General features: G+C 40.1%; 2 protein-coding genes, 1 long non-coding RNA gene and 1 pseudogene across 3 annotated transcripts; all 4 read left to right on the top strand.

Annotated features, from left to right (window-relative positions):
* Nucleotides 1-5,659: 5,659 nt before the first annotated feature.
* Nucleotides 5,660-24,310, top strand: LOC131321184 (uncharacterized; annotated as a pseudogene).
* Nucleotides 9,578-11,742, top strand: LOC131318921 (uncharacterized). The gene is made up of 2 exons (XM_058348970.1): nucleotides 9,578-10,552; nucleotides 10,786-11,742. Exons 1-2 carry the CDS (start codon nucleotides 9,580-9,582, stop codon nucleotides 10,821-10,823), a joined length of 1,011 nt encoding a protein of 336 aa, XP_058204953.1. The 5' UTR covers nucleotides 9,578-9,579; the 3' UTR covers nucleotides 10,824-11,742.
* Nucleotides 15,002-16,149, top strand: LOC131318922 (uncharacterized). The gene is made up of 2 exons (XM_058348971.1): nucleotides 15,002-15,684; nucleotides 15,783-16,149. The coding sequence occupies exons 1-2, from the start codon at nucleotides 15,309-15,311 to the stop codon at nucleotides 15,794-15,796; spliced, it is 390 nt and encodes a 129-aa protein (XP_058204954.1). The 5' UTR covers nucleotides 15,002-15,308; the 3' UTR covers nucleotides 15,797-16,149.
* On the top strand, nucleotides 19,697-20,761 carry LOC131318923 (uncharacterized). The gene is made up of 2 exons (XR_009197832.1): nucleotides 19,697-20,338; nucleotides 20,422-20,761. It is a non-coding gene; the product is annotated as an uncharacterized LOC131318923 (long non-coding RNA).
* Nucleotides 24,311-25,009: the final 699 nt, after the last annotated feature.

Below are 25,009 nucleotides of genomic sequence, written 5' to 3'. Positions count from 1 at the left end.
AGGTAGGGTGTGTGTAGCTTGGTTATCCGCGGTACGGAGCCAATGCAAATATTTTTGTGTGCCAATGGGAACCCGGTGCGGCGGAACCATTGTGAGGATACTCGGGAACTCGGCGCGGCGGAACCGAGGTTGGGTGTGTATGCTTGGTTATCCGCGGTACGGAGCCAATGCAAATATTTTTGTGTGCCAATGGGAACCCGGCGCGGCGGAACCATTGTGAGGATACTCGGGAACCCGGCGCGGCGGAACCGAGGTTGGGTGTGTATGCTTGGTTATCCGCGGTACGGAGCCAATGCAAATATTTTTTGTGTGCCAATGGGAACCCGGCGCGGCGGAACCATTGTGAGGATACTTGGGAACCCGGCGCGGCGGAACCAAGGTTGGGTGTGTATGCTTGGTTATCCGCGGTACGGAGCCAATGCAAATATTTTTGTGTGCCAATGGGAACCCGGCGCGGCGGAACCATTGTGAGGATACTTGGGAACCCGGCGCGGCGGAACCAAGGTTGGGTGTGTAGCTTGGTTATCCGCGGTACGGAGCCAATGCAAATGATTTTGAAAGTGTGTGGCTTGGTTATCCGCGGTACGGAGCCAATGCTAATGATTTTAAAAAGTTGGGTGTGTAGCTTGGTTATCCGCGGTACGGAGCCAATGCAAATGTTTTTGTGTTAAACAAATGGTTTTTGAAAGATTGTTTTGTAAATGAAAATGTTGACACGGTCTACGATGAGTCGCGTAGGAGAAACACGAAACTCTTGGACACCAACGATAGTTGATTAACGAATGTGGATGTGTCATTGTTAAGCTGCGTATATATGTATCATGTGGAAATTGATGTTGTATTATAGTTTTGTTATAAGTTATGGGTTAGCGGGTATGGGATTACTCTGCTGAGCTTTGTAGCTCACGGTGTTGCCTTTTTGGTGACCCTGACATATTATATCGGTGGCGACGCTGGTATAATGTGTCAGATTTTGTAGATAATCAGGGTTAGCAGATCACCGTGGAGGCTTTGGAGCTGGCAAGAATAGAGGAGCTGAGGAGCTGTAGTTAGGAACCCTAGAATCCCCCTCCATTTGTGTAAAATATTGAACTCTTGTGAGAGTAGTTGTTGTAATAAGAGCCAGACTCCATTTGATTGTATCAATAAAATGTTCTTTTAACGTACCCAAAATTCAGGGCGTTATAGATTTTTATCAATAAATTGTCTTCTTAACGTACCCAAAATTCGGGGCGTTACAGGTCTGTTTAGCTTCACTTAACTGAAGTGGATGTTGCCTACATGCGTTGTGGTGTGTGTGTGTGTCTCCTTCTAGTCTGAAATGAATAAACCACAGACACAACCCCAATTTTTGGCTAAGCGAAGTGTGATGGTGTTGCAACTTATGAAGGCCTTAACGGCAACTTAATGTTGCTGCATCCATTTCAATTTCCAGCTATGATGATTAAAAAAAAACTATAATGTCTGAGCCATAGTGGTATTGTTATGAACTATGATTCTATGAAGTGGTGTTGCAACTTATGAAGGCTTTAATGGCAACTTAATGTTGCATCCATTTCAATTTTCTGCTATGATGATAATATCTTAGCAGAATTCAATTTTCTTCTTCATTTGGCTTTCATATACCTGTTTTCTGCTGCTGTTGGTGCATGCCTGGCTTGCTGGTTTTTGTTTTCATGTTTTGTAGGACATTGTAGAGGGCCTAGAGGCCAAGGACCAAACCACAAGAAAGCTGAAGCAATTGGCCAACATAGAGCTTTTGCCTCTAGGGTTTTTCCTCCACTTGTGACCAATAAGTAATTTTCTTTTCGTGCGTACGTTCACCTTTGTCCTGTCTGGTTTTGGAATCTATTGTATTGGTTTTGTTATTGACTCTGATGCGGGAAAAAAATATGTTTCAGACTGGGCATCAACCATGTCAAGGGAATGCTGCTTTACGGACCCTCTGGTACTGGGAAAACTCTAATGGCTCGGCAGATTGGAAAAATTTTGAACGGCAAGGAACCAAAGGTATACAAATGATGTGGCTTTCATCGGGGTTTTAATCCATGTTTGTCAGAAGTTATCACTGTGAGTTTTATTTGAACTTTGATCCATTGAGTAGACTTGTTGGAGTTATTTGGAAACTTGTTGAGAATACAAGTCTGCATCTTACTGTTTTGGCACATTTTAGCCAAAATGTTGAACTTTAAAAGGTCTTGTTCAACTGCTTGCACTTTAAATATGACGTGAATTGTGGAGCTTTTTTCCGGTACGGTTTGATAGTTTTAGCCTTAGGAGCATGGATCCTTTGTCATCTTTTAAACTTTTTGTGTTTGATTTTGATATTACAAATTGGTTAAATGTGCAGTCCTAAGCAAGATTGACTCTGTTTTTAACTTTTTGTGTTAGTCAACCTACTTTGTAGCCTTGGGCACGCACACGCACACACAAAAGAACCTGTTTTTTTTATCTTTTCATTGCTCAATCTGCAAATTAAATCCCAACAGTTTTTTTGTCCTAAGGTTTTTTGATTTCGGGCAGAGTTTATTGTATATGATTGGATTTTGATGCTAATAATTGATTAATGTTTTCGGCAGCCTGGTCTTTTACTTGTGAATCTGTTGTTATCAATGTTAACATTAATCCTTTATTGTTAGCCAATTAGTTTTGGCACTTCGTTATTACTAGTAATGGCCCCCTTTTCTTGATGCTTTTTGATTTTGATGCTTATTCCTTTCATCGGCAAATAATGATCATTTTTCTTTAACTGCTTTGTTTTGGACAGTGGCAAGACTGCAACAGCAGCTACTGTCGGCATTGATAGTGATTTTCCCTATGTCATGATAGTACGTAATCCCCATAACTCTCTCTCTCTCTCTCTCTAAATTATTTTCTATTGGTCATAGATATCAGCTGACCTCATGAGAAGTGCAATTATGGGACTTGTAGCTGGGACCATGCTTCTCTGCTCAATCTGGTATACTTACACAACATGTTCATATATTCTATTGAAATTGCATCTCTTTAGTGTTTGCTACTTTTTCAAGGGTAACTATTATCTTGAGTTCTGTCTCTGAGTTTGTAATATGTTGGTATGCTACTTATCAACTATAATGGGAGGCTATCAGATTCCAAGTGTTGTTCTATAGCAGTGGTTGGGTACTTGAGACAACCAATGCCATCATGCCATTTTCGAAAAACTTTATCCACATTAATAATGCAGGAATCACGCTTGTTTGGACTCTAATTTTTTTTGCTTCAGTGTGTAGACATGCATCGTTTGCTTGGATCTTTACTATTGGTCACACAACACGAATTGCTACTTATGATATCTGTCTGCATTTTCGTTTGGCAGTTCAAGTTGTGGTCCTTGTGGAGAAGACAATCCGTCCTAGTTTAGTTGAGCTCGCTGAGGATCTGTATGTTGACGTTCGTTTTTTTGCCAACCAAGCACTCCAGTCAATTGATCATGTCATGATGTCAAGCTAAAAGCACGTGAATTTGAGTTGTTGTTCATCTGGTGGTCTTCGTTTGAATTAAGAGGACCTCATGCCAGAAGTGCTAGTGTATCATATCCTTTGTTACACCCTGTGTTCTTTCCCTCGATGCTTTAAGTGGTAGTATCATGTGGCTAAACATAAGACCTTTTTATGACTGCTGATGTGCTTTATTGTTTGTAGAAGTTGTCGTATTTTTTTCTGTGGGCCCATGGCTAACATAAGAGTCAAAAGTACAAGACTTTTTTTTTCCCTTTTAGTATCTTCCAACACTGCCCCAAGGCTTACAAAACAGCATCAGAAATTACAATAGCTGACAGAAAAGAAGGGGTAACAGACACCCACTAAATAGGGAGAAGTCCTCTACGAGCTAAAGGCTGCCACTGGGTGAGCTAGCTTGCTCCCTGTGCGATGAATCCAATTGAACTTCAAAGCACTTGATAAAACCAGTTCCCATATAACCGATACTAGGGCAAACACCTCCCAAGGAAGAACCAATATGGAGGCGCTGAGAAGAGTGGCCTCCTCCTTATCCGATTCAACAGTCATGCACAAAAGACCCACAAGCCCTTGAACATAAGACAGGCCTCGCGAATGGCAAAGAGCTCCCCTTATAAGGAGAATGAAATGTGAACCGGTCTGGTTTGAAAGTACAAGAATTGGGTCCAGTCCGGGAAATGTAAGACAACAGCTAGTACATAGGAGCAATTTGACAGTTTAAACACAATTAAGCTATTAGCCTTTCATATGCAGTTAGTCTAAATGAGCAAATTGTCCAGGAACTGCCGACAGCTGAGAGAGAGAGAGAGAGAGAGAGAGAGAGAGCACCATTTGGCAATATTTGTGTCAACTGTCAAAAGTATCCAGGATACAAGTAAAATACAGCATTATAAGCCTACTTCAAGCATTTCCAGACATTAGGGAGGTTTTGCTCAAGCCACAAAGTAAATCTCATGACAACCTAGAAGTTCAAACAACAAAAACAAAAAGAAGCCGCAATCCATTGTATATCCCAACTCATCAAGAAGTGAAAAACGAAATCTAAACAGCATCGCAGTTCTAAGTTAATGACAAATTCTACAAATAACTTACTCCGTCACCACTTATGATAAGACCTTTTTGATACTATTTTTTTAACAATTGATGTGCTTTATTTTTGTTGAGGTTTTGTTTCTGTATTTTAATTTAGCTAACCAAGTTTGATCCAAATTCTCAAAAATCACAGAATAATTAATGGGCGCGACTATTCGTAGCCCTTTATTTTCTCCCATAACCCACTACATTTAGGTAAATGGTTGTCGAAAATCATACATAACATTTCGGTAAATAGCTGTTGAAAACAAGATTATATTTCGGTAACTACATGTCTAAAATATGTTCAACTTTTGGTAAATAACTTCTGAATATACATTTTCGGTAAATAGTTGTTGAAAAAAATATTATATTTCGGTAATTGGATGCTGAAAATATATCTCAATTTCGGTAACTAAATGTCGAGTATAATTAGAAATTTTTAACGGGCTATGGGAGAAAATAAAGGGCTGCGAATAGCAGCGCTCTAATTACTCGATGGCACAACACGGCATGGCACGACAAAAAAAGCACGGCACGACCCTACAAAAAAGGCACGGCACGACACGACAAAAAGGCACTGCATGACCCGACAAAAAAAGGCACGGCACGACCCGACAAAAAAAAGGCACGGCACGACGCAACACGATTAATTAATTGGAAACAGCACGACACGATTTAAAAAAGGTACGGCCCGATAAAGAAAAATGGCCCATCATGGAACGCTTAAAGCACGGCACGGCACGCCATGGCACGATGAAGTAAACGGGCACAGCACACCACACGGCACGAAGCACGGTTGGCACGGAAGTTGAATGGCACGGCACGGCACGGCTCGACATGCACGTTTGACACCTCTATGCCCACCACGTCCATTGCGAACATGACAGTGGTACACGTGACCACACCACAACATTCTTCTGTCATAGTATAAAAACGCTGAAACTCACTTCAGCGTCTCTTCTTCCCATTGGGTTTTCGACGGTTTGGGCTCTGTTTTCCAGGTGAGTTTGTTGCCGGATATCTCTTCGACGGTCGCCCCCCCGTCCCCACACCCACACACCCCCCCCCCCCCCCCCCCTCTCTCTCTCTCATCGATTATGCATTTTGCATGTGTTAAACGTTTCTATATGCACATATGTTGGATTCTTAATTCATCTCGGTCTTGAACTTTAACTCGTTAATGGTGGTCGCTTACTAGGCTTTGTTACCTTGTTTTGTAGATTGAGTTTGTGCCTTTTGCTCATGGTTTGTGGAAATGGCTTACAGATTCCGGACGCTGTCATCAAGTTATTTAGAGGTTATTGTGAGGGGTGATTTCGTCCTTGAGTGAGTGAGCTGACTCACCGAGTCGATTTGGATCAGAAGGAAGTGGGGGACTCACAGCGGCGTGAAAATGGTGGATTTTGAATCTTTTCCCATAACAATGCTTTGTTCTTTTGTGGGGCATCTTATTTGTTTATCTCTAGGTTGTTACTACTTTGTTTTGCTAGATTGCTTGAACTAATTGTGATAAAACTTGTAAAGGATTTTCTTGAGTATGCTCTTTTCTTTTCTTTTTTTGGCAGTGTAGTTTTGGCAGTTCTCTTGGTATCTGAATAGGTATGGGCTTCCATTGGTTTTCTGTGTGAAGGATTGTAGGTTACCTAAAGTCTAATTCTATTGATGGAAAATTTGCGGGTCGATGGCTTTGGAGCCCAACCGTGTTTTTTTTTAACCCATTGGTTTGATAATTACTCTAGTGTAGAAAGTTCGCGGTGTTTTAGCTTTCCCTTTAGGGGCACATTATGAAAATTGCTTTGCCTCGTCAATATAATTGTTTGTGAGAAACCAGATAGACAGATTGAAATCTCAAAAGGGAAAGTTATTGTTCCTGAATACGTGCCCATAGGCCAATATTACTTGGCAGTAGTCTTTTCAAAACATAAGCCACTTTAATGAGCTGTTTCCTTAAAAGACTCTGGTCGCTGCTTCCTGACTGGTTAACTCCCTAAATACTGTCCTCATCCCTAGAACTTCGCTGGACTCCATCCTTTTGAAGATTCTACTTTGAGAAGATAGTTGTCAATGGAAATTTGAAGAAAAGGACCAATTACTTAGTTGCTTGCCGATCTTACTGAATAACATTCACATTGAGCACCGAGCAAGAGAGATAGTCAGACAGAAAGTTTATTAAGGGTGGTAGTGCGGTGGTGTTGATGCAATGAGTGGCAGAAGCAAAGAAATCGGGATTTTCCTTGTCCTTGTTTACTGTTTTTGGGTGTAGGTTTCCTTATTGATAGGATGAGAGAGGTCTTCTTGAGGTTCTAGGATGAGAGAGGTCTTCTTGTGGTTCTTGGAAAGTAGAACGCCTCTACGGATTGAAAGTGTATCATGCCTATTGACACCGATTAGCCGATAATAGTAGAAGCTCTAAGGCTGCTATCCCTAACAAGGAATAGCTTAAGGCTTTTACTGATCTATTCTAGCCATCCATTCTCCAAACGTCGTTTATATCATAATAACCTAGCTACAAAGGTGGCTGTTTGGAAAAATTTCATTTTTTTTTTGTTTTTATGTTCTTTATTTGAATTAGGACTTCAGTTTTCCACTGGTATGTTGCTCCATCATCTTCTATCCTATGCCTAAGTAGTTTAAGGGGCCAAGTTACATGATTGTTTGGCATTCTAATTATACTTCACTTGCTTGCATGACCGCCACTCCACTCCTCATCTCCTATCGCTTAAAGTTCCTTATATTTTTTGCCGTAACTGTAGAGACAGAAGCCAGCATTCTTAGACTTGCATTAGAAGTTTGTAGTTGATATAGCTTCACCCACATTGGAATTCGAAGTCTGTAGTCGTCGTTTCACGAGGCCGATGACTTCTTGTTTATTCATGCGTTCAGTCTTTATTTTTATTTTTATTTTGTTTTGATTGCATTGTCCCATTGTCGCATATCTTTTGGGGATTCCTGAAATTAGTAAAATTGAAATACTTCAGGTCCAGTTCTTTGTGGCAAAACACGTCTTCTTTTGCTTCTGTGATGTCTTTTAAATTGGCACTTCGACCTACTTTGAGGCTATGTTACGCGGACTTGCCATTTTTGGTTGAGTACCCGTGTCAACACGACCCGACACAGGTACGGGTGCGAGATTTGTACGGTGTACGGCGGGCTAAATCCGGATTAGCTACTTTGCAGTTCCAAATCTCAGAAGAAAGAAGAAGAAGATGAAGAGAGGAGGAGGAGAGAAGAGAATGGAAGATTACCTGGGCTTTGAGAAGAAGGGAGAGGCTGATCGGAGATGGAGTTTTCTGTTCGCCAGACTGTGAACTCTTTCTCGTGGAAGACGAAGCAGCCTCATTGTGGAAGACAAACAGAGGGGGCTGCTGGTTTTAACCCTAAATTAAGTTGGGCTATTTAGGGTTGGGTTTGAAAATTGAAGCCGCAGGAGGAAGGCAAACCGACGACGAAGAGAGAGAGAGAGAACGCGCGCAATGAATATGAAAAGTCTGTGTATCGATTTGTATTAAAGGGTTTTATTTGCTACGCCTACAATGCTACGTGTTCAGTTCACAGCTTTTAACAAGAGTAAATGCAACCTTTGCTCTGTTCAATATATATATATATATATATAAGTCCCCTTCTCTTAAGGACCACCTTAACTTAATAAAATAAGGACCTCCCTTTCCCGATAGAATTTCGATGATCCAAGCCGCTCAATGTGTTCGGAACGTGATTTTAAGGGTACCCGCGAGAAATCAGCAAAAAAAAATGATCGGAAAGGCTTCATCCGAGCAGTTTTTGTTTGTTTTTTATCGAACGGTTCAAATAAATACTGCTCGGATGAAGCCCTTTCTGGTCTTTTTTTTTTGCTGATTCCTCGCGGATACTCTTAAAATCACGTTCTGAACACATTGAGTGGCTCGGATCATCGAAATTCGAACGGAAAATGGGAGGAATGGAGAGGCCTCATTATTTGAAAATGACTGTATATATATATATATATATATATATATATATATATATATATATATATATATGTTAGAAGTGTTTATTAGAGAAAGTGGGTTTGTCCCACATCGTTTATTTTATGTATGTGTAACTCTTCAGAGTAATATAAATAAAGGTATATGTGTAAGGGTTCATTAACACCCTATACACTTTTCCTCATCTCTAATAACATGGTATCAGAGCCTAACCTTAACCCTAATCCTAAACCACCACAATCCTAATACACCACCATCTTAACCTTAATCCTAAACCATACCCTAGCCTTTGCCTTAACCCTAACCCTAATCCTAGTTCACTGTACTGTTCCCGCATACTGTTCACGATTACTGTTCATCGCGACTGTTCACGGGGTACTGTTCACCGACGTTACTGTTCACCGAGTACTGTTCACCTACGTTACTGTTCATCACCTTACAGTTACTGTTCATCCCTGTTTCGGCGACCATCTTCATGCACTGGCATGCATCACCAGGCCCTGTTTTCTCGTTTTTGCAATTTCCGTTGATGTTTCTCTCATTCTGGTAACTATTTTTTATACTGTTCTTGTCAAGTATCGCTGTCATGTGGTGGACTAGTGATTGTGAAGAATATGTTATGTTGGGGTTGTTGATATTGGGTATCTATCCAGCCTGGTGACTGGTTCGATGTTAGTATATTAGTTGATTTTGTTGATCAATAGTTATTGGTATTTTGCTTTGGTTGCGTACTGGTTATTTGCTAGTTATTGGTTGTTACCCTTCCATTGTTCGGTAGAATGTCTGAGAAGAAGGATTCTGATTCTGGTACTGTTTCTAGCTCTAATTCTACTATTGTTGGTAGCGTATCAAGTGGTTCTTGGTCTCGCGAGAGGCGCCCTATTACCTCCACACCATTAAATGGGGGCAATTATGTTCTTTGGGCTAAAGCTGTTGAGGTGTATTATATGGGTCAGTCTGAGGACTCTTTTTTGACTGATGAGCCTCCTGCTACTGCTGAACCTACATATAGGGCATGGAAAGCTGTTGATGCCCGTGTTCGTTCAGAATTATGGAATAGTATGACGGAACAGGTTGCTAGTACGCTGATGTTCTGTGATACAGCTAGAGAGGTGTGGACACAGGCACAAGAGTTGTATTCAGGTGTCGACAACCTCCGTCGCACATATGATCTTCATCAGTCTTTCTTTAATATATCTCAGGGTGATGATTCTTTTAAGGAATATTATGCTAAGTTTCGGCGCATTTGTAATGAATTGGATATATGTGAGCCACTTACTGCTGATATTCAGGTTATACGGCGCCAGCGTGAACGTATGAAGGTTACTCGTTTTTTATCCGGTGCATCATCCACTTTTGGCCCTGTGGGTAATCAGATTTTGGGAAATCGTGACTTACCTCCGCTCAGCGAGGTATTCAGTCGTCTCCGACAGTCATCGTCTATTTCTGCACCGACTTCTGGTCGTTCTGCTTTGTCTTCCGCTATTTCTGACAGCTCTGCTTTGTCTGTCAGCCATGGTCGCGGTCGCAGTCGTGATTCTGGATTTAGTAGTCGTGGCCGCGATTATGGGGTGAGTGGTCGTGGCTTTGGTGGCCGTGATTCTGGGTTTGGAGGTCGTAGTCGTGATTCTGGAGGCCGTAGTTTTGGTCGTGGTCGTGGCTTTGGTGGCCGTGACTCTGGTTTTGATAATCGTGGGGGTCGCATATCAGGGGGAGGTGGCCGCGGTCGCGGCCGTGATTCAAGATTTTGCACTCATTGTTGGGGAACAAATCATACGGTGGAGTTCTGTTATAACCTTCACGGCTTTCCCCAGGCTTATCAGGCTACTATCTCTCAGGATACTGAACAGTTTACTCAATCCTCTGCCGATGTGGCTATTTCAGCCGAGGAGTACCAACGTTTTTTGTCATTTCAGGCTGCGACAGGATCCTCTACTGCTACGCTCGCTCAGACCGGTTCATCCGTTGCTTGTGTTGCCTCCTCTTCTTCCTCTCCTTGGGTTATTGACTCAGGAGCCACAGATCATATGACTGGTACATCTGCTTTCTTTGATCACCAACCGGTTGGTAAAACATCTCATGTCACCTTAGCCGATGGCTCTACCACTGTTGTTACTGGCTTCGGTTCAGTTCCTGTCACTTCCTCTTTTACTTTATCATCTGTATTACATGTTCCTCGTTTCCCGTTTAATCTTATGTCTGTGAGCCGTCTTACAAAATCTTTAAATTGTTCCGTCACATTTCTTCCTCATGGCTGTGTTTTTCAGGATCTCAAGACGGGGAGGAAGATTGGTGGGGGCATTGAGCGAGGTGGCTTATATTACTTGACTGTTTCTCAGCCTGTAGCTCTTCAGACATCAGAGTCTCCATACCAACAGCACTGTCGTCTTGGTCATCCCTCTCTTCAGAGTTTGAAGCACCTTGTGCCCTCCTGTCGTTCCATTAATAAGTTGGTTTGTGAGGTCTGTGAGTTTAGTAAACACTGTAGAGTCACTTTTTTACCTAGGCTTGAGCGTCGTGCGTCGCGTCCTTTTCAGTTAGTTCATTCAGACATTTGGGGGCCTATTCATGTGCCTAGTGTTTCTGGTTTTCAGTATTATGTTATTTTTGTGGATGACTTTTCTCGTCTTACATATCTTTATCTAATGAAAGAGCGGTCTGAATTGAAATCTGTTTTTAAAACTTTTTACATGGAAGTCAAAAATCAGTTTGATACTTGTGTTAAGATATTTCGTTCCGATAATGCCCGTGAATATTTTCACCATATTCTTTCTCATTTTTTCGATGATCATGGTATTATTCACCAATCGTCGTGCTCTCGGACTCCACAACAAAATGGAGTTGCTGAGCGCAAGATTCGGCACTTGTCCGAGGTTATGCGTGCCTTATTATTTCAAATGCAGGTTCCTAAGTCATATTGGAGTGACGCCGTTCTCACTGCATGTTATCTAATCAACCGTATGCCCTCTACGGTCTTAGGTGGTCAGGTTCCTCAAACGGTCTTGTTTCCCGGTCGGCCTCTCCACTCTTTACCCCCTCGAGTTTTTGGGTGCACCAGTTATGTTCATGCTCTTGATCCTGATAGGAGTAAACTTGATCCTCGATCTTTTAGGTGTATCTTTCTGGGATACTCACACACCCAGAAAGGCTATCGATGTTACTCTCCTACTTTACGTCGTCACTTTGTGTGTGCTGATGTCACGTTTAATGAGTCCTTACCATATTATTCGGACCCTGTTGCATACTAATGGCACATGGGAGTTGGTTACTCTTCCTGCTGGGAAATCTACTGTTGGCTGTCGTTGGGTCTATACTGTCAAGTATCTACCTGATGGCACTATTGAGCGTCACAAAGCTCGCCTGGTTGCTAAAGGCTACACCCAAACTTATGGTGTTGATTATTCCGAAACGTTCTCTCCTGTTGCCAAGCTTGGCTCTGTGCGAATTCTTATTTCTCTTGCCGCCACTCTTGGCTGGCCGTTGTATCAGCTTGATGTCAAAAATGCCTTTCTCCATGGCGATCTCCAGGAGGAAGTCTATATGGAGCAACCACCTGGGTTTGTTGCTCAGGGGGAGCATCATAAGGTATGTCGTCTTCGCAAGGCACTTTATGGACTTAAGCAATCTCCTCGAGCGTGGTTTGGCAAGTTTAGTGAGGCTATTTTGAGATTTGGCATGCATCGAAGTCAATCAGATCATTCTGTGTTTTCCCTTATGTCGGCTCGAGGGAAAGTATTGCTCATTGTCTATGTAGATGACATTATTATTACTGGAGATGATCAGAAAGGGATTGGTGAGTTGAAACAGTTCTTACATAGTCAGTTTCACACTAAAGACCTGGGTAAGCTACGATATTTCTTAGGTATTGAGGTAGCAAGGTCAAAGGATGGGATTAGTTTGTCCCAGAGGAAATATGTGTTGGATATTCTAGAGGAGACAGGTTTGCTGGGAGCCAAACCTATGGAGACTCCAATGGATCCTAATGTCAAACTTTGCGTTGATCAGGGGGAGGAATTTCCTCATCCAGACCAATATCGTCGTTTGGTTGGTAAGTTAAATTATCTTACCAATACACGTCCTGATATCTCATTTGCTGTTAGTATGGTGAGTCAGTTTATGTCTGCTCCTCGTCTTCCACATTGGGAAGCTTGTATTCGTATTGTGAAGTATCTTAAGGCTCATCCTGGACGTGGTTTATTTTACCGTTCCAATGGTCATTTGCGTGTTGAGGCATTTACTGATGCAGATTGGGCAGGGTCACCTTCTGATAGACGTTCAACAACTGGTTACTGTACATTTGTTGGTGGCAACTTAGTTACCTGGAAAAGTAAGAAACAGACTGTTGTTGCAAGGTCTAGTGCAGAAGCAGAGTATCGTGCCATGGCTCATACTACATGTGAAGTTGTTTGGTTGAGATCATTTCTTGAGGAGCTGGGATTTCGGGTGCAGTTACCCATTCCTATGTATTGTGACAATCAGGCGGCAATACATATCGCTTCGAACCCTGTGTTTCATGAGAGAACCAAACATATTGAGGTAGATTGTCATATCGTTCGAGAGAAGGTTGATGCTGGTGTGTTGGCTATGCCTTTTGTGTCCACAGGTGCTCAGATAGCAGATGTTTTTACCAAATCACTATTTAAACCTCGTTTAGAATTTTTATGTAACAAGCTGGGAATTTGTGATATCTATTCTCCAGCTTGAGGGGGAGTGTTAGAAGTGTTTATTAGAGAAAGTGGGTTTGTCCCACATCGTTTATCTTATGTATGTGTAACTCTTCAGAGTAATATAAATAAAGGTATATGTGTAAGGGTTCATTAACACCCTATACACTTTTCCTCATCTCTAATAACAATATATTTATATATAAAGTAAAGGCTTTTCATATTCTCAACTGAAGAAATTAAAATGAGAGTATTATGTTGCCAATAAAAAAAGTAAAAGTATTATGTTTGAACTATGAATTGGATGTAATTTGAGTTAATTAAGACACAACTCCATTTCTCTAATTGAATTGTCAGTTTCTATTTATTGAGCTGTTACAAACTTTTGAAAAAACAAAATTATATATATATATATATATATTTAATATATATATATATATATATATATATATATATATATATATATTAGGATCCAATGAGAGATCCCGCATGGCCTTACCGTGCGGGACTCCCCTTTTTCGATCAAATTGCGACGATCCGAGCCGCTCATAGTGTGCAGAACGTGATTTTAAGGGTACTCGCGAGAAATCAGCAAAAAAAGTGACCGGGAAGGGCTTGATCCGAGCAGTTTTTTATTGAACCGTTCAATAAAAAATTGTTCGGATCAAGCCCTTCCCGATCATTTTTTTTGCTGATTTGTCGCGGGTACCCTTAAAATCACGTTCTGATCACTTTGAGTGGCTCGGATCGTCGCAATTCGATCGGGAAAGGAGAGTCCCGCACGGTAAGGCCGTGCGGGATCCCTTAGGAGATCCGGACTGTATATATATATATATATATCCCCGTACCCGTGTCCTAATCTGGATCCATGTCCACGTATCCTGTATTTTTCAACTTGAGGTGTCCAACACCTAGATTCACACCCACACCCGATTCTCGTACCCGAGTCCGAGCAACATAGCTTTGAGGTGTACTTGGCTTGTCAAGTGATTCTGTTTTCTGCTTTCAATTCATTGTTCACCACTTTGGATGAGCTTGACTGTTAGACTTGTCCTAAAACTGTATGCTCGAATTTTGATTCTTTATTTGGCATGCAATCATGTTGGGTTTTGTATACATCGCCTATTGTTTCGTTTTCTTTTCTAGAATGCATATCCAATCAAGTAGTGCATGCTTAACTAATAGATGTATAAATATATGTTTCCTGATCCTAACAATCTGATAGTAAATGGCTTAAATGGATGGTGAGAAGAACCAGTGGGATGAAAGGGTGGGAAAGGGCAAAGAAGTTGATGGTTAAAGATAAGAGAGAACATGATACAAAAAGTTGTACAGGAGTTGCGCCTTCATATATGTTAGGGAAAAAGTTTACACCTACGAACAGAGAGGACTGAGGAATCGTGCCTAGGTGGTTATACAAAAAAGATGCATCACAATCCTAGACTAAGCTGATTATGCCAAACTCTAGGCTTTAGGGAAACCATTTACGACACCATAACTATCAGACTAAGGCAAAAAGCTTACCCTGTCATCGCCAACTCTTGCCCAGTATCTTCATCAAGAAGATATTTGCTGAAACTTCTAGGAAATCGTTTTTACTTTGTCAAGGTATTTTCAGAAACTTGTATGTTTAAGTATCGAAAAGCATCTCAATCATGAGTCCAAATAAATTGAGTTGTTCCTACAAATCTCTACCGTGAATTTGGGCCAATCATTAATTTCCTAATAGCACCTAGTACCATATCTCTAAAGCTTTAAAACTAAGAGAACAAAAGCAATTGGAACGATTGTCATAATTGGTCCGATTTTTCCAATTGTGCCCCTCGATTGGGCAGCTGCCTGTTTTGTTGTTGAGGGTAATTTCGTCTTTTTCGTTATAATGTGCTGATGTCATTTACACGTGTAGATCTATGGGTTCTCTTTTTCCTCTCTCAGGCAGTAGATGCTTCCAGATGATGCGAAGAACTTGGCCCAGATCAAGCCACGCCTCCGCTATTCCCTTTCCCATTCGTTCGTCTGGTTTGGAGCAGATAGCAGAGAGAGAGAGAGAGAGAGAGAGAGAGAGAGAGAGGAGATAGTCTTGGACACCGACAGAAGAACGGAAGAACGAGAAGCGTAGGCGACGGATGGTCAGAGAGAACAGCGTTTGTGGGTGCGTTTGTGGGTTTGCTGCGGGAGCAAGCCGATCGATTATTCCGGTGGTGTTGGCGGTTGAGGGTGGTCACACCAGGTCAGATTCTGTCCCTTTAGGGTTAAAGTCGTTTTCCCTCTGTCCAGTCTATCTTCTCCTTTTTTCTTGCGCACATGGTGGGAATAGATTTGTAGATCGATCACATTTCGTAGGTCGATTACGTTTTGTGGACGGTGTGAACAAATTTGTAGATGTGATTTTGTCGTTCAATTTCTCGTGTGCATGTAATGGGAGTGAGTATGGAGGTGTGGGTTTTTTGCTGTTCTATGTAATTGTTGTCTACTTTTTTCGTCAACTGGCAAAATCAGTGGGTGACATTGTCTCGACCAAATCTTGAGGAAAATCTGTAAGCCATGTAAAAAAAACAAGCTTTATAAGATCAAAAAATTAAGTTTTGCTTTTCTTTCAGGAGTTGTTACATAATTGTACCATAGGCTTTTTGGGTTTGCTGTACTTCAACTTGCAAGTATGACGATTCATCAGTGAAAGATGGGAAATAATGTGGATAACCATCTCAGAGCATTTCTTCTTTTTTGTGGTTCTACTTCCATGGCAAACTTATAGGAGTAGAATTGTTAGGAAAAAATCTATTACACACCAACGCATACGTGCATTCACATATGCCATGTCTACCCACAGGCCACGATCATGAAATATTTGTATTTGGTGAATATGAATACTCAAGATAGAGAGGCTAAAGGCCAATTTTTATCCATTAAGGATTGGCCGATCCAAATACTCAACTAACCATTGTCTTCCGTATATTTGGTTGTCAAGTAATAATGTAATATACGCGTTTGGATTGTAGGGTGTGCCACTGTGGGGTTCTTCGCCGTAGACTTCGTGATTTGGTGATGTTCCTTTTGTTTCTCCGGTGGTGAAATTGCGTTTGTCACTTGTTCCGTCAGGTTTGGTTCCTGTTTCTTGGATTTCTATTTTCTATGTCGATTTATGTACGTGTTTCTGCAGTTGCGTGTTTATGGTTTCTTTGTTGTTGATCGAGGGTTTTGATGTTGGTCTACGTTCTCAGGCTCTGGTTTTGGGGTACTGTATTTGGGTTCACAGTGAAGGAAAAGCTTGCTATTTGCATCTCGTTATTGTTACATGCTTTTTGGTTTCCTCTTTTGATTGTGTGAGGGACCATAGGTAAATCTGTTGCGTAAAAAGGGATATACCTGGTTTCCTTGTTCTGTAACTTAACTTTGCTCGAAACTCTGACTACTTTGACGGTGTGGGTAGATTTTCATTTTCTTGTATGTGTTTCCTTCCTGTGCTTACTTTGGTGAGTCAGTGAGTTAATGTTTTCGCTGGAATGTCAATTGGGAATATACAAACACAGTTTACCATGCGTGCTTGGGAGATGGGATAGTACTGTTCAGTAGATGGGTTCTGCTTATCGAGTGGTCTTTCTTAGGTTAGGGTTGCTTGTTGTTGTGTGTTGTTTAATGAGAGGCTATGGTGCTTGTTAGTTGTTGTGCAAGTGAACAGTGTGGCCTTTTTGATTTCTGGTTCTACGATTTCATGAATCTTGCTTGTAGCTCTTTGGTTCTGTCTAGAAATTTGGGGAAATAAAATAAATCCATGCAGTGATTTTGCCTTCTTGGGCTTAGTTAATCATTCGCCTACGCAAAAAGCTTTTTAGTACTTTCGTTGCCGATTCTTTCTTTCTTTTTTTTATCTGGTTTCTCAGCTCGTTGAAATTCTGTGCTAATTTTTTGCTTTACAAGAACATATGACGTGCCTTATTCTTCAATGATGAAAAACTTATGTTAAAATGTGATTCCGTGTTTATTGCTTTGCTTCACTCGCATTGGTGGTTGTTTCAAGTTCCAATTTGTTACTCTGCCAATTAAATAATATGCGACATCTATGATTCCTTAAAAGATAGCTGAGTACATAGATTGTCAATACAATGGAACTTCGACTGATATCTAATGGGGGAAGCCAATAAAGAATAAGATGACATTACATTTGCCAAGAGAGTAGTTGTTGTCTTTAAATGATTTGATGTAATGTATCTGACATATTTTTTGGGTTTGCTTCTATATGAGACTTCCAACTATAGTAACAGTGGGGTAATCTTGCCTCCTCCGATAGAGCTAACGACGGCCCTCTTCTTCTATCACAATTGCAGGTTTGAGAGCAATGTGTCCCGTCGATCGATATGATTGTCAATGTGGTATGATTTCACTAATGTATGTTAATCTGCTACATTATGAGCTTCTTTTTTTGTGTTCGAATTGGAAAACAAGATAAAGACTTCTGTTCTTTAAATTTTTTTCTGATTTTTTGATTAACCGACTAATATTACAGATTTACAGTTAAGCTAAACCGATTTGAAACAATTGGCAACTGGACGTATACTAATTGATGGCTTATTTTGTATCTGATGATTGTTTATATTCCTTTGGAGATAATGGTTAATCTAGAATTTACATTTAAAAGAAAGGGTATTTTTCCCCACTTAATTTTTTTCCCTCTTTGCTTTTACTATTTGTAGCCCTTCTATTTGGCTTTCATATTTACTTTTTCCAACATTGCAGCTCTAGCTCTTACATCAATTATTATCTAGATGTATGTGGAATTCTCTTGTGTAATTTTTCATGGGTTGAAACAAGATTTGCAAGTGTCTCCTTAATTCTCTTTTTGCTAACCTACAATTTTTGAGTTATTCATTATGTTTTTAACATAGTGACTAATCTTATTGTCTCTTTTGCATGTACTTATCCAACTTATACTTCGTTTACTCTATAGGATTTTAAGAGTGGAAGACCCGATTTCACTATTGTTTGGTTACTTATTGTCTATTAAATTTTGCATTGGCATATATTTCAGATTTAATGCCCCTATCTTCCTTTTTTATTTTTTCACAACCAAATAATGTAATGAATTTGAACCAAGGCACGCTCGATCACCCACAACTCATATAGGTTTGTTCAGCAGAAATTTTTTTGCTTCAAAGTTCACACTTGTAGAACAAGTAATATGTAAGTGTGTCTACTTTTTTTTACCCAAAAAAAAAAGTGTACTTTTCTTCCGTTCGAAGGAAAAGGTTTTGGTTCGGAGTTCACAGTTGGACGAGATGTTTATCTATCTTGATACAATTTTTCAGTTGTTAGTAAGTGTTTATTGCCATCAAAATTATTGTAGGAGTTTATTTTACGAAAAGCTTAGTTAATGTAAGAGTGAAACTGCAATATTGTTTGATTTTTTACAGCTGAAATGAAGTTTTTTTAAAAGAGAAAAAATGAGCAAAAGCACAAACTTTAGAGTAGGTAAGCCAACCTATTTTTTAAAGAAGAAAAAACAAGACCTAAGTTAAATACCATTGAATGGAGTGACACCCAACCTCAGAAACTGAGACACAAGAAAGAGCATATATGTGATCCAATTCTTTTGTAAGACCTTAACAAATTAGACACTGTAGCAAATCTTTTCACGGTGCATGATTTGCAACTATGTCTATTTTCTTGACACCGTCACCCTTTGAGTTTCGAAGAAAGAAAACGATCCAAATGTTACATTTTGTTTCAGACATCAGGTGTACGTTGAACGTTATTTTGCTTGTTTTTCACTTTAGCGAAGCTTTTACTTTGATATGTGCCTTTGCCCTTACCCCTTAGGCATCTCAAACAAAGACCAATATAGCTCTGTGCTTAAAACAAGTGTTGGCTATACCCTTTTCTCCCCATTAATCGTGTTTTTATACCTTGTAGATAGGACAATTGTTTGGAAGATTCACATAGAGCTTTTTAGGCTCGTAGTCCAAAATTGATACGCTAAATGTAAAAATTTCTATTTTTGGGAGAGTTTAGATGGACCATATGCATTTTCAAGACTCCTACTTTGGTAATGAATGATTTTATTGTTAATAGTTTTAGTTGAGGCAAGATATGCCCATGTCCACCAATCATCTGTGTACTCTGTGTACTATTATAGGTCTGTGGTTCCTGTTGGGATGTGTAGCTTAGATTATTTTTACTTACTTTTGGTGGAATATGATCTGCAGCTTTGCACAATCTTTACTGGTGCTACTATTGGGACATTTACTTGCGGAACATTGGCTGACAAGTTTGGCAGAACAAAAACGTTTCAACTGGATGCAATTCCCCTTGCTGTAGGAGCATTTCTTTGGTATGTCTCTTTCTTTTCAATGACCAGATTGTGCTCTTGCTTTGGTATCAAAACTAACTCATAAATGTTGTCAAATCATGCAGTGCCACTGCCCAGAGTGTTCAGACATTAATAATTTTGGCCGTTTACTTGCTGGAATTGGAATTGGCATCTCTGCTATTGTGCCACTTTACATATCTGAGGTATTAACATGTCGTTTTAACTTAAGTATTGTTGTTATATTCTGATAGCTATCATTTTTTGTTGATGTTCTTTCCAATGGTTAGATATCACCAACTGAAATTCGCGGCACACTTGGATCTATCAGGAAATCCTTTATGGTATGTTTTTCTTGCATGATACCTACATGACGGGAAGGTAGCTTTGATGTTTAGGGAGATATGAATGTACCAAAGAAGTTGATAGACACTGTTCAAAGGTGCTAAGACTGATACTACATATTTAGTGCATTTTCCTCTTACCAGCCAATCTGCCAAAAGTACGCTTATATTTAGAAATTCTGCCTGATCAAATGATTGAATAAGTTTGTCCTTAAAAATTGCTGCATCTCTTGTTAAACAAAAGGGCATAAGGAATGAGGACCAGTTTCAGAATACGACCCCTTGGATACTAATAAAATCCTATATATCGTACCCCTTGTTTTTGGATCATCCCATTGTAAGTAACTTTTGAGGAAGTTGACAGAGTTTTTTGTAACCACCACTCTTTCTTTTGTATTCTCTTCCCTCTTTTATCAGGTAGAGGACAATGTTTGGCATTGCAATTATCCCATCTGTTCTATTGGCACTAGGAATGGCATTTTCTCCAGAAAGCCCTAGGTGGCTTTATCAGGTATTCTTGTTTTTAGTCACATTTGGTCGCAAATTTTGGTATGTGTAAGGGAAGCTAGCTAAGCTATACAAATTTGGTTGCAGCAAGGAAAATTTTCTGAAGCAGAAATGGCAATAAAAAGACTGTTTGGAAAGGAAAGAGTAGCTGAGGTAATGAATGACTTCAGTGCAACAAGTCAAGGGTCCTCAGAACCAGAAGCTGGGTAGTTTGATCTTTTCAGTAACCGATATCGGAAAGGTATACCCAGAAAAGAAGGGAAGCTATTGATACTGGATGACATACAGTCACATGCAGAATGTGCATTTGAGAATTTATAGTTCAGTGTCAATAATATCTATAATGATACTAGACGTACAATGAGATATGCCCCGTATAGTTATTTTAATGGCTAAGTAAAAATGGCTTGCTCCCATGTTAAGGTTGCCTTTATTGATACCTTAGTGGCTTAGTCACCACACCGGTAGGTTTGACTGCACTTCACTTATGTTGGAATGGTAGAAAGTGAAATGCGTCTTACTGCTAAACAAAAGAGAAGGTCAAATTAGTGACTGCCCCCTTAGGTATGTTTCAAGTACACCATTGGTCCAAATTTACTATTGATCTCGATGGTCTATGTTCTAGCTGTCCTGTACATAGCTGGTAATGTTGTGGAAACAAAGGGTCGATCATTGGAGGAGATACAGCGCGCTCTCAACCCACCAATTTGATCCTGATAGGCTGATATTCTTCCCAACTGTTGGTGATGGTAATGACAATATCCCCAGTTGACTGATACTGACCTGTTGAAGCCTTGAAGGATTTCTCTACTCCAATGCGAATCCACATTGCAAATACCACATATTGGAGCTATGCTTGTTTCATGTTCCCCTTTTTGCTTTCTTTTTCTTCTTTTGGACTTTTATCGAACCTGTTGTAATTGTAGATAGTCCATGTTGAAGTGGGGTTCTCAGAGCAGTGCAATCAGGGCATTTTCCTATGAGCTAGGCGAAGACTTCAGTTGCATATTTTATTCCCGTATCCATAGCTCAAAAGCTTCCATTTGAAGATTTATGTTGGGTGTAAGCTACTACAAACCTAACCAGAAGCAAAAAACTCATTCACTCCGAAGTATATTAAATAAAGTATGTCATGTTTCAGGGTTTCAATACCTTAACCATTGAAAATTCAGCATACTAACTACAAACTGTTTTCAGAAAAACATCCAGGCAAAACCACATGAGAAAGTATAGCCCATCCATGTTTTTTACCTCAATTTACACCTAAAAATTCCTCATGATGCATACTGCCACATCATGGGCACAAAATTCACAGGCACGACACGTTACAGGCATGAGACTCCGCGTGCTAGCATGCGCAGTTCACCTAGTAGTGCTCTAAACAAACATGTAATCGAGGTTGGTCCTTTCAAAAATAATCGAGGTTGGAATTGGATTCTTTTTCACCTCCTTTTTTAGTATACTTGGGATCAAATCTATGAAATGTGAATGCTCAAAATCTTCACCAAAAAGTTGGTATGCATGTTGTACTTTTTTTCCCATTGAAAGAGGTTCGAGGATTGCATCGTTGCCATTACTTCTCTTTCGGATGCCAACTCGCACCATTTGGATATGTTGCTCCTCTTGAAGACCTAGGGCAGTCAACTTCATGTTTATTAATCGGCAAGTCAACTTCATTCTGTTCCACTGTTATCCCATTGCATTTACTAACTTTTAATACTACATCTTTTTGGAAGTCTTTTCAGAATAAGAGCTTTTGGATGCCAAGGGATGCAGAGTGTCTAACTGACGGAGACGTAAATTATGATGCTTCGTCAAGAGTTGAACCAAAGTGTGCTCACCAATGGTTTATGGATGCGTTCGAACCCGAGCTATTCTGCAACAAGAAGCAAGCAGTAGAAGTAGATGGCAGCAGACCAATGTCAAGGACTTCAAATGCAAACATTTCTATGTGGCAAAACAATTCAAGTTTCCAATCAGTCTCGGGGCAGTTTACGGATCGCCTTTTTGGATCTGAAACTTCAAGGGCCTTCAACCTGGCTGGTTGATAGAAGCATTCCGGCTGTTGGTACGGGAAATTTAAATCTGGAAATAAAGGGTTTTGAGGATCAATTTGGAAGCAATTCCTCGGTTGGTTTATCCATGCGGCATACGATCGAACATCCCTCGTCATGTCTCAGTTATGATGGGATTAGAAAAGTTAAAGTCAATCAAGTCAGAGACTCTGACAATGATAAGCCAATATCAATGGGATCCTGCTATAGTAGGGGAGATAACAATAGTAGATCAATCGCGGCTGGATATAATAATCGATAACAATATTATGGTGCCCTCGACATATAATGGTGGAAATGAGAATACCATTTCGATGGGCCCTACCTATAACAAGGCAGATGACAATTTTATTTCAATGGGTCAAACGTTCGGCAAAAGAGATGGCAGTTTCATGCTTATGGGTCAGAATTATGACAATGGAGATGCTAATGTTGTACCGATGAGTCAGCCCTTTGACAAGAGGACTGGAGGTTTCATACAAATGGGTCATCAATATGAGAAGGAAATGGCCCTACCACATCGGAGGGTCCTTTTTACAACAAGGAGCCTGAGAATTACATTCCGATCTGTTCTGCCTATGACAAAACCAATCAAGTTTTCATTCAATTGGTCCCTCTTATGGGAAGGGGGATGATAACATATTATCCATGGGTCCAGTTTCTAATAAGGCAGCTACAAGTGTTGTATCGAGGAGTGCCACCACCTATGACAACGGAAATTCTAGCATTCTATCAATGGGACAGAACTAAAAGGGTGGGAGCAGTACTATATCTTTTGGATGTTTTGAGGATGAAGCTGAAACAAATCCCTATGGTGGAATCATTAGTGACTATGGCTTGTTGACTAGTCAAGCCTCGTCTCTAACTTCAAACCCGCTAGGAATGGATGATTCAATTGAGCATAATACTGGTTTTGTTGCAAGTGGTGCTCCTGCAGTGACTTCTAAAAGTAATGCCACCCCGAAGATCAAGGAGCCGAAGCTACCCCCCAAGAATGTTCCTCCTAACAACTTTCCTTCAAATGTCAAAAGCTTGTTATCGACTGGTTTGTTTGACGGAGTTCCAGCGAAGTATGTGTCCTGGTCACGGGAGGTGAGTTTTTAGTTTCATTCGGGACTCATTACGGGAGGTTATTTTCAATTATCATGACACGTGTTTAATTTGTATGCTTCCAGAAAAATCTCAAAGGAATCATAAAAGGGACTGGTTATCTGTGTGGCTTCAAAGATTGCGAGTTCTCGAATGTAAAAGTGGTAAACTATGTTCTAAGGTTGAGAAATTTGCCGTCTTTACTGGTTATTCAAATTGTTATATGCAGCAGGCTCTTAATGCTTATGAACTGGAGCTTCATGCTGGTTGTAAGACCAAGCACCCGAATAATCACATTTACTTCGAGAATGGAAAGACCGTGTATGCGGTGGCCCAAGAGCTGAAGAGTACCCCTCAGGAGATGCTGTTTGAAGTAATTCAAAATGTGACTGGATCCCCCTTAAATCAAACCAACTTCCATATTTGGAAAGGTGATTTTATCTGTTCTGTTTGAATAACCGTACCTTCAATCAAAATGATATTATTTGTGACCATTTTCTCAATGTAGATCATTTAAATACTTGTGTTTCCTGTCCCCCATTTTTCTTCTCTTACACATGTTTTCAATGTTTTGTTCTTCTCAGCATCATTTCAAGCAGCAACTCGCGAACTCCAGCGTATCTATGGGAAAGATGAAGTGATCATGCCATCTTGATTTGTGAATGTTGCCTTCTATAAATCTGCAATCATTGAATATGTGGTGTTCACCGATATGGTGAACTTGTAAATTTGGAATGGAAATTTTAGGGTACATGAGACGGTATTTAATTAGCTTTGAATCTTTTTCTGTAGAGACCTTAATTTTGTAGTAGTGTTTTAATTTCCGGACCCAATTTTCTCGACTTGCACCAGAGTTTGCATGTGGATGTATTGGAAAGGTAAAGTTTGGATCAAAGCAATAAGTCTGCTCCCAAAGTATGGTTGGTTTGAGAAACAGGAAAGGATGGAAAGTAGTGTGATAAATCCTAGACATGTATACGATCAGCGATGCTATACGGGATGGAGTGTTGGTCTATCAAGAAGTAACATTCGAGTAAAATGAGTGAGGCTAAAATGAGGATGTTGAGGTGGATGTGTGGTAAAATTAGGAGAGATAGAATTAGAAACGAATCTATTCGTGAGATGGTAGAAGTTGTATCTATACATGATAAGTTGAGAAAAAATAGATTAAGGTGGTTTGGATATATTTACCATAGATCTGCAGACGTAGTAGTCAAGAAGAGTGACATGATAGTAATGGATAGTCGGGTTAGGGGAAGAGGAAAATCTAAACTAACTTTGGATGATGTGATACGTGATATGGAAGGACTTGAGCTTACTAAATCTAAGTAAACAGGTAGCTTTTGACAGAGCTTAATGAAAAAATAAGATTCGTATAGCTGACATCAATTTATTGTGACACAAGACTCGGTTTGATTTGGTTTACCACGAGTTTTATTATGTTAATAAGATAAATCGTTCATTTTGTATACAATTAAATCATCCAACGAAAAGTTCGTTTTGAATGCATAACAGTAGGGATCTCATCACAA

The sequence above is a fragment of the Rhododendron vialii genome, chromosome 3a (genome assembly GCF_030253575.1).
Source record: "Rhododendron vialii isolate Sample 1 chromosome 3a, ASM3025357v1".
Classification (NCBI taxonomy): Eukaryota; Viridiplantae; Streptophyta; class Magnoliopsida; order Ericales; family Ericaceae; genus Rhododendron; species Rhododendron vialii.
The sequence above is the reverse complement of the archived record's forward strand: the minus strand, read 5'-3'. Positions and strand labels throughout refer to the sequence as shown.

Excerpts from the sequence above, each read along its gene's own strand:
- LOC131318921 (XM_058348970.1), top strand. The coding sequence starts at position 9,580 with ATGACGGAACAGGTTGCTAGTACGCTGATGTTCTGTGATACAGCTAGA. Across the intron at positions 10,553-10,785 it reads AGCCACAGATCATATGACTG|GATCTCAAGACGGGGAGGAA; the intron begins GTACATCTGCTT and ends TGTGTTTTTCAG.
- LOC131318922 (XM_058348971.1), top strand. The coding sequence starts at position 15,309 with ATGGTCAGAGAGAACAGCGTTTGTGGGTGCGTTTGTGGGTTTGCTGCG.